This window comes from Lathyrus oleraceus, chromosome 5, assembly GCF_024323335.1.
Source record: "Lathyrus oleraceus cultivar Zhongwan6 chromosome 5, CAAS_Psat_ZW6_1.0, whole genome shotgun sequence".
Lineage (NCBI taxonomy): Eukaryota > Viridiplantae > Streptophyta > Magnoliopsida > Fabales > Fabaceae > Lathyrus > Lathyrus oleraceus.
Window position 1 is genome coordinate 382831876 of NC_066583.1, and position 13480 is coordinate 382845355.

A 13480-nucleotide genomic window follows, 5' to 3' on the forward strand; every position below is an offset into this window, starting at 1 on the left:
CTGTTGGTTACTGTGCATGCTTATGTTAGTTTCAAGAGTATAAATCCCGTTGGCGGCCCTTCATGCGTAATGTTGCCTCACCTTGATTAATGGCTCTAGATACTAGTAAACTCTGAAAATTATCATGACCTTTTCTTTTAATTATGGTACAATAGTGATAATAAAATAAAATAAAGTGTCTCATAGTTTACATTGATCCAACTTCTTTAAAGCGGTCACTTTCTTTTTATGGAGCTTGGTTTTATTTCCAACTCATTTCTTGAGAAAGTAACATCTCGTGGCCTTGATAAATATCAGTGACTAATGATGATAGCTAAAGTTAAAAACAGGGACACTATACATCTTTTCTCTAGTTTTGTAAAGTGATTATAATATTCTTCCAAAGATAAAACATTGCTACAAAGCTTAATCTGTAGTTCTTGGTTTCATGAAATTTATCATATTTATAAACTATACTTAGTCGTTCTAATATCATATGATTAGTAAAATATAATAATCTAGTAATCGTAATTAGTAGTTTGTTCAATTAAATTTTAATTAATTATCTTAATCAATTAGTATTTATATAATCAAGCCCATTTTTACTTTACTATTTATTGTTTACCTATTTCTTTATATATACATGTAAAACATATATACAGTATTATTGCTATGAAATAATAATATCTTTCCATTTTATTTGCTTAACTATTATTTTAACACTTTACTCATTAATTTAAGATTAATAATTGATTTAATTTGTAGAATTTGTTTGAGCTATCATTTTGTATGTGCTTGATTTAGACTCATTTATGCAATTTTTAGGTTCATATAAATCATGTTTTAAGTTATATTTTCACAATGACTTTCATCCTTTTATCACCCTAAAATTTTATATTAAGCCATTTAAAAATCACATGATTCTCGATCCAATATCGAGTCCCGGTTTCAAATACCTTTGTAAGTCGATCGCTTTTAGCCTCACCATCAATCTCACATAGCTTACTCTTGGGCTTTCTTACAATGAGACATTTTCGGTTGGTAATTAATCGGATAGATGATGGGTACACTAGTAATAATCCAATTCACTCATAAATACAAACTTAAAACCCCGATACAATGTCGAGTATTTTTATTCAAAATTAATTAAAACGCCTAATTACGTTTATCACTTCATTTAGAAATGAAAAGGGGGATGGTTTTGAGTCTTCAACTCCTCTCCTCGATTATTTGAATACGAGTTCTCTAACTCGGTTAGTCAAATAGTTGTCATTTCTATCCACCTAAGCACAAACAAATCAAAACACTTTCATAATAAGCGAAACGAAAAGGGAGATGACTTTGAGTCTTCAATTTCTCTCCTCGATTATTTGAATACGAGTTCTCTTACTTGGTTAGTCAAATAATTGTCATTCCTCTACAAATCTCCAAACCTCGATTAAATCAAAATATTTTCACAGTAAGATAAGTGAAAAAGGAGTCGACTTTGAGTTTTCAACTTCACTCCTCAATTGGTCGAATGCGAGTTTTCTTACTCGGTCAATCAAACAATTGTCATTTTTCCGCAAACATACAACTTAATCAAATCATTTTCTTAACAGTTATACGAAAAGGGAGATGGTCTTGAGTTTTTAGTTCCTCTCCTCAAATGCTTGGATATGAGTCGTCTTACTCAGCCATTCAAGTATTTGTCGTTCATGCTAAAATACGTCAACCTTATATAGCCTTATCTTCATAAATATTCAGATGACACAGAAAGCGGTCTACAGTCTTCTTTTCCTTTTCTCGATTATTAGGATACGAGTTGTCTTACTCGATTATCTGAGTATTCGTCATCCTTCCAAAACACCTTAACTATTATCAGATCTTTCCTATAATTAAAGATGAAAAAGAAAGTGGTCTAGAGTCTTCTACTCCCTTTCCCGACTGTTAGGATACGAGTTGTCTTACTCGACTATCCGAGTGATCATCATCTAACCAAAAATATCTCAACCAATCAAAACATCCAACATATTAATCCAACTTTCCATCCCTGTGTGACCCAAAACTCTTTCAGAAAGAACGTTGTTAATCCTTTCTAATGCGCACAACAAACTAGCGTTTAAGCCTCCGCCGAGAGTAGACAAGTCAACGTTTAGCCTTTAGAACGCAATCTAAACAGTTGTTCACTAAAAGACACCAACCAACCATAGTCTCCCGAACTACGAATGCTCTGATTTCCTTATTATGCCATAAGGATACGTAGGTAGGAGATTGTTGTATCTTCGCGAGCACACTAATAAAAGACCTCCCCTTTCCCTTTCTGAGGTTCTCATCCATTTCAATTTCTAATAATTTTATAATCCAAAGATAACAAACAAACATAAATTAACACTCGAAAAGCAAATTAAAACTAAAAGGTTCCCGCATAGTACATTGGACGTAAGGGGTGCTAATACCTTCCTCTTGTGTAATCTACTCCCGAACCCGAATATGGTTGCGACGACCATTATTCCATTTCCTAAAGGTTTTATCGATATCTTCCTATTCCTTCATTGGAATAAATAAAGTTTGGTGGCGACTCTGTTCGAACATAATTTTTCCGCGACCATCGCAAGGAATCGTATTTTTTGAGATGCGACAGATGGCGACTCTGCTGGGGACTAGCTCCAAGCAAAAGAGAGTGAAGCCTAATTTAGTTCAGTTTCTGTATTGTGTGTTAATCTTGTTTGTTTATCTGTTATTTATTTTATTCTGCTATTATTATTCTGTCATAATTATTATATTGTGATTTATTAACTATGTCTTATTGGGGGTTCTCTGGTTGGTGATACTTTGCGAGATAGGCTCTCCACCCGAGTCTGAAGAAAACCATAAGATTAAGTTGGTGGTTGCATAGTGGGTGCCCACAAGGAGTCTTCCTTGTTGGGAAGAAACGAAGACCCCGCCTAGAGGAGATTCTCTTGAAATGTTATTGTCCGATGAGTTTGCGTCACGACGATAGTATTCTCAAGTTGGATCAATGACTCTAGGGACCTTTTAACCCATTATATCTGGTGGTTATGTAGTATCTACCTGAAAAGTCCCAGACTTATTGGGTTAATACGAAAGCCCCAATCAGATGAGATCCCTTGGGCGTATTACTACCTTATAGTGGTATTCCCAACCTCGATCTATGACTCTGAGAACCTTATTAGAACCTTGGACTCGAGAGTTGTATGGACCCACTAGGAGTCTTCCTCTTTGGGACCATACGAAGGCCTCACCCAAACGAGACTCTGTTTATGGATGTTATTAGCAGATGAGTTTTCATCATGACAATAACTTTTTTAAATTTTGATTGATGACTTTAGGAACCTCTTACCTTTAGCATTCTCCCAAAAGGGTTTTGTTTAGTAACCAAGAATACCCACTCTCATGACCTGTATATTAACCTACATGTGACACACATAATATCATTCATAGCATAACATTCATACTATTTTATTTCCAAGGAATCTGAGTATCATGAGTTACAGGAATTCAAGAAACATGGAATCAAGCAAAAGAAACATTTACTCCTTCAAGTTTAAGGATCCCGATCTAAAGAACTTACGTAACTTGGTCTCTTAGATGCACCATGTATACAGAATCAACTTTGGAAAGAGTTATGGCAATTTGCTCAGCATCCTCAATCAACAAGTGGACCATATAGCCTTAATCACTTTAGCCCAATTTTATGACTTACCTTTAAGATGCTTCACATTCTAAGACTTCCAGCTAGCACCAAAGTTGGAAGAATTTGAGCGTCTTGCTAGGATTCCTATGAAGAACAAGTCACTTTTTGAAGGGACAGATGAATCTTTGCCCCTTGAGGTCATTGCTAGTGCGCTTCACATGGATGAAAAGGAAGTAGAAGCTAACTTAGAGACCAAAGGGAATACCAAAGGATTTTCACTAAGTTTTCTTTTGGAAAGAGCTCATACCCTATTGAAGGCAAAAAGTTGGGATGCTTGTTACTCTGCTATTGCATTGGCCATCTATGGCGTCGTCCTGTTCCCGAATATGGATGGTTTCGTAGACATGACTGCCATTTGTGTTTTCCTTACTGGGAACCCAATACCTTCTTTGTTAGCTGATGTCTATTATTACATAAGTCATAGGTATACTAAGAAGAAGGGATTGATTGCTTGTTGTGCTCCTTTATTATATCAGTGGTTTCTAGAACATCTTCCGAAGACAGGTGCTTGGGTTGAACAGATAGATGTTAGTTGGCCTCAAAGATTGGGATCGCTCCGATCTGAAGATCTCTCTTGGTACTCCAAAGAATACATCAACATGGATATCATATTTAGTTGTGGAGATTTCCCAAATCTACCGCTTATTGGAACTCAAGGATGTGTGAATGCTAATCCAATTCTATCACTCAGACAACTTGGCTACCCAATGAAAGGCCCTCCAAAGGCAAATTCTTTGGAAGATTTCTTGTTACTTGACTTTGGGGTTGAGAATCATAGCTTATTCCAGCGAATCAAAGAAGCTTGGAAGAATGTCAATCGAAAAGGGAAAACTAAGTTAGGGAGAGCAAATGGGATTACAAAAGAATCATATTTTCAGTGGATAAAGGAAAGGGTGCAGATGATTAAAATGCCATTTGTCATTCGGACACCTATACCTCTTCCTGAACCTAAGCTCACCCATGTCCCTATTGAATAAATGGAGGAACTCAAGACCACCATGGCAGAGCTAGAAAAAGAGAATGAAGAGCTGCAGATAAAGCTCCAACAAACCCTCAATGAGAAAAATAATATGAAGTGGGATCCATCAAGCTCATATCTAGGGTTTGATACCCTCAATGCAAATAAATCAATCAAGAAACATTTCACATTGGATCTAAGCATCATATATGGATCCCCATGACCTTTACATGTCATTTTGATCAAGAATTCATCCAGAGTTTGGAGATTGTTTGCCTTGGAAACCCTAATTCATTTGGGTATCTTATGTGACTTCCTCAACAAGTTTCTTCAACATTTAATCAAATATTTAAGGGATAATTCATATTAAATCATATTACACATATATGATCCTCCATGATTCCCAAAGATCAAGATAATGTTAGGTTAGCAAGATAGTTCATGGTAGTTGACCAGAGAAAGTCAACTACTCAAAACAGGGGTTCCTTAAACCCTATCTCCTACACGTTTTGTCATATGAAAATTATTCCAAGAGAAACATTACTCATAATGAAATTACAAACAACTTTCATTTTGAAGTCAAAATCTAGTTTTTCTTGGAAAGTCATTTTTTATGGTGAAAGATTATAGGTCATTTTGTATGAACCCTAGTTAGGAGGTCAACTTCCAAAGACCATAACTTTCTCAATTTGTATGAGATAAAAGACATTAAAGTTTCATGATTAAATTCAATATTTCCTTTTCAAATTTTATGTTTGGAAGAAGTTAAAATTCAACTTGCAAATGCATGTGCGAAGAGGAAAGATTATAGGTCATTTTGGGCCACTACCATTGAACAACTGATTTTCCTCAAATTCTAAAATGCATAACTCATTCATGCCAAATCCAAATGGGGTTCATTTTGTGACCAAATTAAATATATTTGAAAGAGATACAATGTTGATGAAGGAAGTTTTTCCATTTGAAGTCCATAACAAAATTTATTCAAGGTGGAAGAAGTGAACATATGACGTGGTACTTAGAAAATTTTCAAACATGTTTGATTTTCCAAACTTCCACCTCAAAATTAATCATGAATCAAGCTTAAAATTAAAAAGTTTTCAATATGAAAGTTGTTCCCCTTGATCTCACCTTTCCATAAAGTCCAAGATAACCTCATTTGGACAAAGAATGAAGGACTTGCACATGGGTGGAATGTGAGTTACCATTTGGAATAATTTCATGATCCAATTCAATTCAACAACGCATGGCTTAATGCAACACTTTCAGCATGACCTATGCATGACTTTGGACCTTTGCAAATGATTGTTTGGGATTTGTGCACGCCCATGCTATCTCATGAAGAAACTTTCTATTTTTGAACTTTGGAATGGAAGTGTGTTAATAGCACATGCACTGGCCATAAATAGAGAAGCAATATGATCAGAACTTCATCAACACCTTGCCCAAGCTTTGCCAGACCTATCCATACCCTCCATTGCATAGAACTTTTAAAGATTTCTTTTAAAATCGAGCTTGAACTTCATCTTCTGTTTGGAAGTTCAAACTCCAGAAATTCACTTCCCTTTTCATCTCAATTGGTTTCTGAAAGCCAGAGGAAGAGAAAGCAAGCAAATCCAGATCAAGATCAAGTGAATTTGAAGTAACTCGAAGGTGACTTTTCAGAAACTTCATCTCTTCGATTCTCTCTCTCAATTCTTCATCATTCTTTGTGATTTTTGGTTGGCTGAAGTCCTACCAATGTAGGCAACAAGATTGAGTTGCTTTGAGGTTAAATCGAAGCAACTCAGTTCATGATCCTCAAAATTCAAATCCTTGTATCTTTTTATATACTTGGAATTAGAGAAAATTGAGGCCACATTCGTGCTCCTGAGCATTTTTCATTCAAATTATTGTATTCACTTTTCATTTTTCATGAAGTTAAGCCTGAACCATACTGTTGGTGATTACCGGAGAAGATGACTGGAGCTAGGGCTCCGGTGGTGCGTTGGCAAAGTCCAAGTCATCTGATCTGATTCAAATGTTTTAATCTCAAGCGTTCATTGTGATCACCACGCGTACAACGCATCTGATGGCCCTTGTTTTTTTTTTGTATTTTCTGATTTTTCATTTAATCCACTTATTTTGATTAATTCATATTAATTTCATTTTTAACCCAAAAAATATGGGACTTTCACAAAAAATCTTTAAATGTTTTCCTCTTCCATTTTCTGAGTTAAAATTATTTTTTGGATTAATTTTGATATTTTTTATGAATTAATTGTTTTTGTGCATATTTTTAATTGTTTAAAAATACTTCTGACTTTTCAAAAATCATGAAATTTTTTGTCTAAGGTCTTTTGACCTTCATTGACCTAGGATAAATTCTCTTGGGCATTTATTTGGTGTTTTGAAGAGGTTTTAGGTTTTGCCCAAATTAAACTTAATTTAAATGAATTTTTAATTTGATTTTTAATTGATTAATTGTATAGAAATTATGTTGAGCCATTTTTATTGACGTGTGATGTTTGACTATGTGTTTGGGCCTTGGTCAAGTTTGATTTGACTTTTGTTAAGTGAAAACCATTGGATTTAGGGGATTGATGAAATGTATATTTCATCTCCCAAAATGAATGAATGATTTTAATTTGATAAAATTCCTCCCATGATCAATTTGTGTTTCTCTCATCTCCCCCCTCCCTCCCTTTTTCCTCTTCAATCCCTTTCTTCCCCATCCATTTTATTGACAAATGAAATCTTAACATCCTAAGGCTAATTGGTTCATCAATAACCTGGTTTTAGATGAACCAATACAAGTATGGATGAGATAGGTCCATCCTTTTGATCTTTTCTTTTAGTGTGTGGTATGTTTTAGGAGTTTGGTCTATTATACCAAATCTCTAACATGTATTAGCATCTAAATTTTTATTGCTCGACCTCAAATAGTTGTGGCTTCTACATAAGTCAAATTATGATTGCTTAACATAGAGCTAAATTTTGACCCTAAAGGCATATCATTCTAGTAAGTGGGATTGTAAGTCTCCCCCTTTCATGGTATTGTATGGAAATTTGGACTTTTTTCTTCCTATGGAAGATGTCTTGGTTCAAGGATCCATGCTTGTGAATAGAGGGTTGAGTGTTCCCCAAAGAATGACTTAATCAATTAAAAAGCAAAACACCACTAACATCTAATCAACTAACATTTCACTAACTTGTATTCATATTGCTTTTATTTTCAAGTCATTTACTTTATACAATTTAATTTCAAGTCATTTACCATTCATTTTTCATTTACATAACATTTAATTTGTTTATGTTTAGGCCATTTTCACTTTGCTCATTTGAGCCATATATTGCGATTGTATATATTTGTTTGTGTATTTTGTTTGTGTTTGTGGCCTCAGGACCTTAAAATACTTAATAAATAAATAAAAACCCTAAAAAGTGTTTGTGTGGACTGTTAGGTTTGATATGAGCTTTTGGACTTAGAATTAGGCAACATTCCATATGCAAAATAACTTGGCCAATGCCAACATTTCTGAGACCAAGTTATTGTGATTTAAGCTTTCATCTGATGCAAGTATTATGATCCACTTGAATTCATCTGCTACATGGTCTTGATGCAACAATTATTTTGGTCTCATACTACACCTCATTCTGAGCAAAAATAAAGAAGTATTTCATCTGATACATGAGAAGACAAAGAAGACTGTTAGCTATGGATTTGTTTACTTGGATGTGGCCATCTTTATTTGATGCCTTGCTCTTCATATTTCTAAGTGTTTGCTAATTATTGCTTGATTCAAAAGTCCAAAGGGAAAGCAGGTTTTCTATATGACATTCTTGTTTGTTAGATTGCATCACATTGGTCAGATCTTTTCAACTCTCAACTTTTAATTTTATGCTTAGGATTAGTCTCTTCATCTCTTCCCACTTATTAAATTTAAAAATATCTCCCCCTTTTCAAAAAATTTCTTTGCTTGTGATTTCAAAACTTACAACTTATTTCAAATTAGAAACTTTGGCCTTATGCCATTGCTTTTTTTAACTCCCTTTCTTAAATCAAATTTGTAAATAAATCTAATCATATTGACTTAAAAATTAAAAAGACAAAAAGAACAAACACTCATTCAAACTTTTGGGCCTTTTGTGCCTCTTTTAAACTTAACTTTTAATTAAAAGCAATCCACTTATTTTGAAATTGATACCACAAACTACGAGGTTTTGATCCCTCATTTTTATGTTGGTACGTAGGCACACGTCTGAAGGTCTTGTCAAACACAAAAATATTATTAATGAATTCTCTTCTAATCACACTTTATTTGTTACAAACATCTTTTTATACAAAAAACACATACACACATAAAAAAGGACTCCCTATGAGTACCTAGGACACTTTGGATACTAACACCTTCCCTCTATGTAACCAACCCCCTTACCTGTAATCTCTGGAATTTTATTAGTTTTGATTTGAAAACTTCTTATCTTTGGGTTTTGTTTGTACTTTTCCCTTTTCCTTTGGAAACAATAAAAGTGCGGTGGCGACTCTGGTCTTATTGACGTTAAGCTTATCCCTAGCTTAATGGTCATGAATTTACCGCTACAGATGTCATTACTAATGTTGTTCCTCTATCGATGGTACCTGGCCATGCAATCCCTATAAGGAAGGCTATAACATCTACTTCAAGGAAAGGCAAACCCTTTAAAGTAAGTACCTCTTCCTCTCCATCCATGACTGCTAGAAATGTAAAAATTCTTAAACCCTCTACTGCTGTAAAGAAACCACACTCTATGACTAGCCTATACCTTGATCATATTAATGTCAAACCTAATGTTTTTGCTTCTGAAAAATGTATTGTTATTCCAAATGTTATGTAAGATGTTGAAGCCTCTAAAACCCGTAATAGACCTAAGTTTGTTACTACTTTGAGTAAATCTAGTATGATCGTTGCGGACAGAGACGACGTAGATAAGAATATTCGAGTGCTGATCTCTCAAGTTTTTGGTATTGAACCCAAGACTGGTGTCGTGCCGGATGTCTCCACATCCTTGGCCCAACCTGATAACACTAATGAAACCCCTCTGATAAATCTGATGTCAATGTGTCTACTCTGTCTCCTAAAAAATCGAAAGACAAAGAGGAGTTTGAAGGGATAACTAGTGATTTGGCTGACAAAGATGAAAAATCTATAGAGGAAAAGGTTCAATCCACTAACATAGTGAATATAAAGTATCTGGACTCTAATGATGTTCCCATTGGTAAAAGACTAGCTCCAGTAATACCTAAAAGGTTGAAGAAAAGAAAAGGTCAAGTTTTTGAATCCTCCAGCACACCTTCCAAATCTCTCAGGAAAAGAACTAGTGTTAACCCTACAAAAAGATAAGGCAAGGTTGTTACTCATTTTTCTAAGAAGAACTTCTATCAATTTTGATGAACAAGATTGCTATCAATCATACAATGACAAATCAAATAAAATAATGTTTGGGAAAGAAAGAAAATAACGATGGGGAAGAAGAAAAATATTTTCTCCAGAATTTTTCTCTCTGCCCACAACCTGTGGAAACCTTCTTTATTCACTTTGCAACTGCAGATTTCTGTGAATACAATGTTATGAGTTTATAATAAGAATAGAGATTACTCCCTCTATTTATAGATTTAGATTAGCTTACTCCCTAAAACCAAACCCAAAACTATAAAAGCCCAAAATAGTTAACACTATTAAAAATAGGTCTAAGTAGAAATCCTGTGTGAAGCAACATGCTTTGACACTTTGACACACTAATACAACTCGACACATCCTTGTTCTGTCGAGCAACCTGATTCGACACAAGGAATTACAATTCAACACACCACCTAATTTATCATGTCTAAGCTATCTACATTCATCATAGCTCTTAGTCTTCTAAACACTTCGACTTGCATTCCTTTCGTCACGATGTATGCAATCTGATTCTCAGTTCGGCAGTGTTCCAAATTCACCTTCACATTTGCTACTTGCTCTGAAAGATAATGAAACCTCATTCGATGTGCTTGCTTCGACCATGTGTTGTCGAATTCTTTTCCAGATTGATAACTGACATGATGTCGATCTTCATGGTAATTGCTCCGTGACTCTTCATTGTTATCTCTTCGACTAGATTCACCATCCATGTTGCTTGACATGCATAAAGGGAAGCAATTATGTATTCTGCTTCGCACGATAATAATTCCACAACTGGCTCCTTTCTCGAACTCCAAGCAACTGGTGCACCATCCACGTTGCTTTACATGCACAAAGGGAAGCAATTATGTATTCTGCTTCGCACGATAATAATACCACAACTGGCTCCTTTCTCAAAATCCAAGAAACTGGTGCACCACCTAGCATAAACACATATCCCACTAGTTTGCATTATTTTCTTTCATCAGTTGCATGAAACTAAATGTCATAGTCAAGAGTTCCTTTAAGATACCTCAGTATCCTCTTCGCTGCTGCTAGATGTGATACCTTTGGCTTCTGCATGAATCTACTCACCATACCTACATTGTATGCTAAGTCAGACCTTGTGTGACAAAGATATCGAAATGACCCAATAAGTCTTCTATATTGGGTTGGATCGACATCATCTTCATATGAATCTTTCAATAGTTGTAATCTGGGCTCAACTGGAGTCAAAGTTAGGTTATAATCTTGCGTCTGAAATCTCTTGAGTATTTCTCCTGCATACCTTCTTTGATGCATCATCAAACCCCTACCACTCTTGTAGAATTCAATGCCAAGGAAATATGAAATGTCACCCATATCTACCATTTCGAATTCCTTGTTGAGATCACCTTTGAAGTCTTTGATCTTCTTCTTGCAGCTACCTTTTATCAATAAGTCATCGACATAGAGACATAGTATAAGAAATTAGCTTTTACTTCTTCTTACATATACTCCATGTTCAGTTGTGCACTTCACAAATTCCTTCTCCCTTAGAAATCCATCTATCTTCTTGTTCCAAACTCTTGGAGCTTGTTAAGTCCGTACAGGGCTTTCTACAGCCTGTACACCTTTCTTTCTTCACCTTGTTTCACAAACCCATCCGGTTGTGCAACATAAACTTCTTCTTTAAAGGGGCCATTCATGAATGAACATTTCAAATCCATCTGACACATCTTCTAGTTGTTCAAGTTTGTTACACCAACAAGCAACCTGATTGTTTCGATCCTTGCAACAGGTGCAAAATATTTGTCAAAGTCGATTCCTTCTTTCTGAAGAAACTCTTTTCACCATAGGTCTCGCCTTTTGTCAAGTCCCTTCTCCTTTAGGATTCAACTTCAACTTGTATACCCACTTCACATCGATTGCCTTCTTTTCTTGGGGTAATTCGATAAGTGACCAAATGTTGTTGACTTCATTTGACTTCAGTTCTTCGTTCATTGCTTTCACCCACTTCGAACCTTTCAATGCCTCAACTGTTGACTGGTTCGACATCTACATAGAAATCATAGTGTACCAGCTCACCTTCTTCATTGACCATATCATTTGATGTAATCACACGTTCTTGCAAACTTGCAGGCATGTGTCTATTTCTTTGAGGTCTTCTTGGGCCTACTTCACCTCTGACTTATTGTCGGACTTCTCTTTCAACTTCACTAGCTGGTTCATCACATAAGATTCTCACTAAATCCTTCTTAACATTCTTAGCCCAATCCCATTCCTTAAGCTCATCTATGATCATGTCCCTGCTGATCACAACTTGCTTGTTCACTAGGTCGAACAACATGTATCCTCAAGTCGAATGATATCTTATAAGGATCAACTGACTCGACTTATCATCAAGTTTTCTTCTCAACTAACCTAGAACATGTCTATATGTTATAGATCCAAACACCCTCAGATGACTCAAGCTAGGCTTGGCACCAGACTAATATTCTTCTGGTGTGATTCCTTCTAGCTTCTTTCTCGGACATATGTTCATGATATATGTTGCACTCGATACAACTTCTCACCATAATTCTTGCGTAGATGCTTTCCTTTGAATATACTTCTCACCATATTCATGATGGTTCTATTCTTCCTCTCTGTGACTCCATTCTGCTGTGGAGTGTAGGGTGGCACTACCTCATGCATAATCCCTTCTTTCACATATAATGCATCAAAGTCTTTCAACACATATTCTCCACCACCATCAGTCCATATATTTTTGAGCTTTCGACCGCTTTGTCTTTCCACCATAGTTTTAAACTTGGAAAATACCTCGATCACTTCACTTTTCTTCTTTATCATGTAAGCCCATAATTTTTGACTGAAATCATCTATGAATGTAACAAAGTATCAACTACCTCCAATTGAATCCACCTAGATAGGACCACATACATCGGAGTACATGACTTCAAGAATTTCCTTTGACCTGCTTCCTGCATCCTTACTGAAGATGTTCTTGTACTGTTTCACTTGTACACATTCTTCACACACTTCGTTTGGAATGTCGATTTCTAGTAATCCTGAAACCATATTTCTTCTCTTCAAATCTATGATGTCTTTGAAATTGAGATAGCCATATCTATAATGACATGCCCATTCATCTCTAATATTTGTTGTTGCAAGGTATTTATGCTCCATCACATTAAGCTCAATCTTGAAGGTTCTATTCCGGGACATTGGAGCGTTCAAGATCAACCTTCCATTTGAGTTGAGAACTCTCATCATCTTGTCTTTGATCGACATATTGTAATTCTTTTCGACTAATTTCCATATGGTGAGCAAATTGCTCTTCATGCCTGGTATGTATAACACATTTGAAATTAATGACCTCTTTCCATCTTTCCTCACAGTCAAAACATCACCAACACCTTAAGAAGCTAGAGTATTGTCATTTGCAAATTTCACCATGTTCTTCAT

At 35.4% G+C, this 13480-nt stretch overlaps 1 protein-coding gene across 1 annotated transcript in view; it reads left to right on the forward strand.

Annotated features, from left to right (window-relative positions):
• Nucleotides 1–3762: 3762 nt before the first annotated feature.
• Nucleotides 3763–13480, forward strand: part of LOC127080873 (uncharacterized) — a 34531-nt gene continuing 24813 nt past the window's right edge. Inside the window, exon 1 of the mRNA XM_051021164.1 lies at nt 3763–4569. Coding sequence (XP_050877121.1) covers nt 3763–4569 — 807 coding nt within the window. The remainder of the gene's footprint in view (nt 4570–13480) is intronic.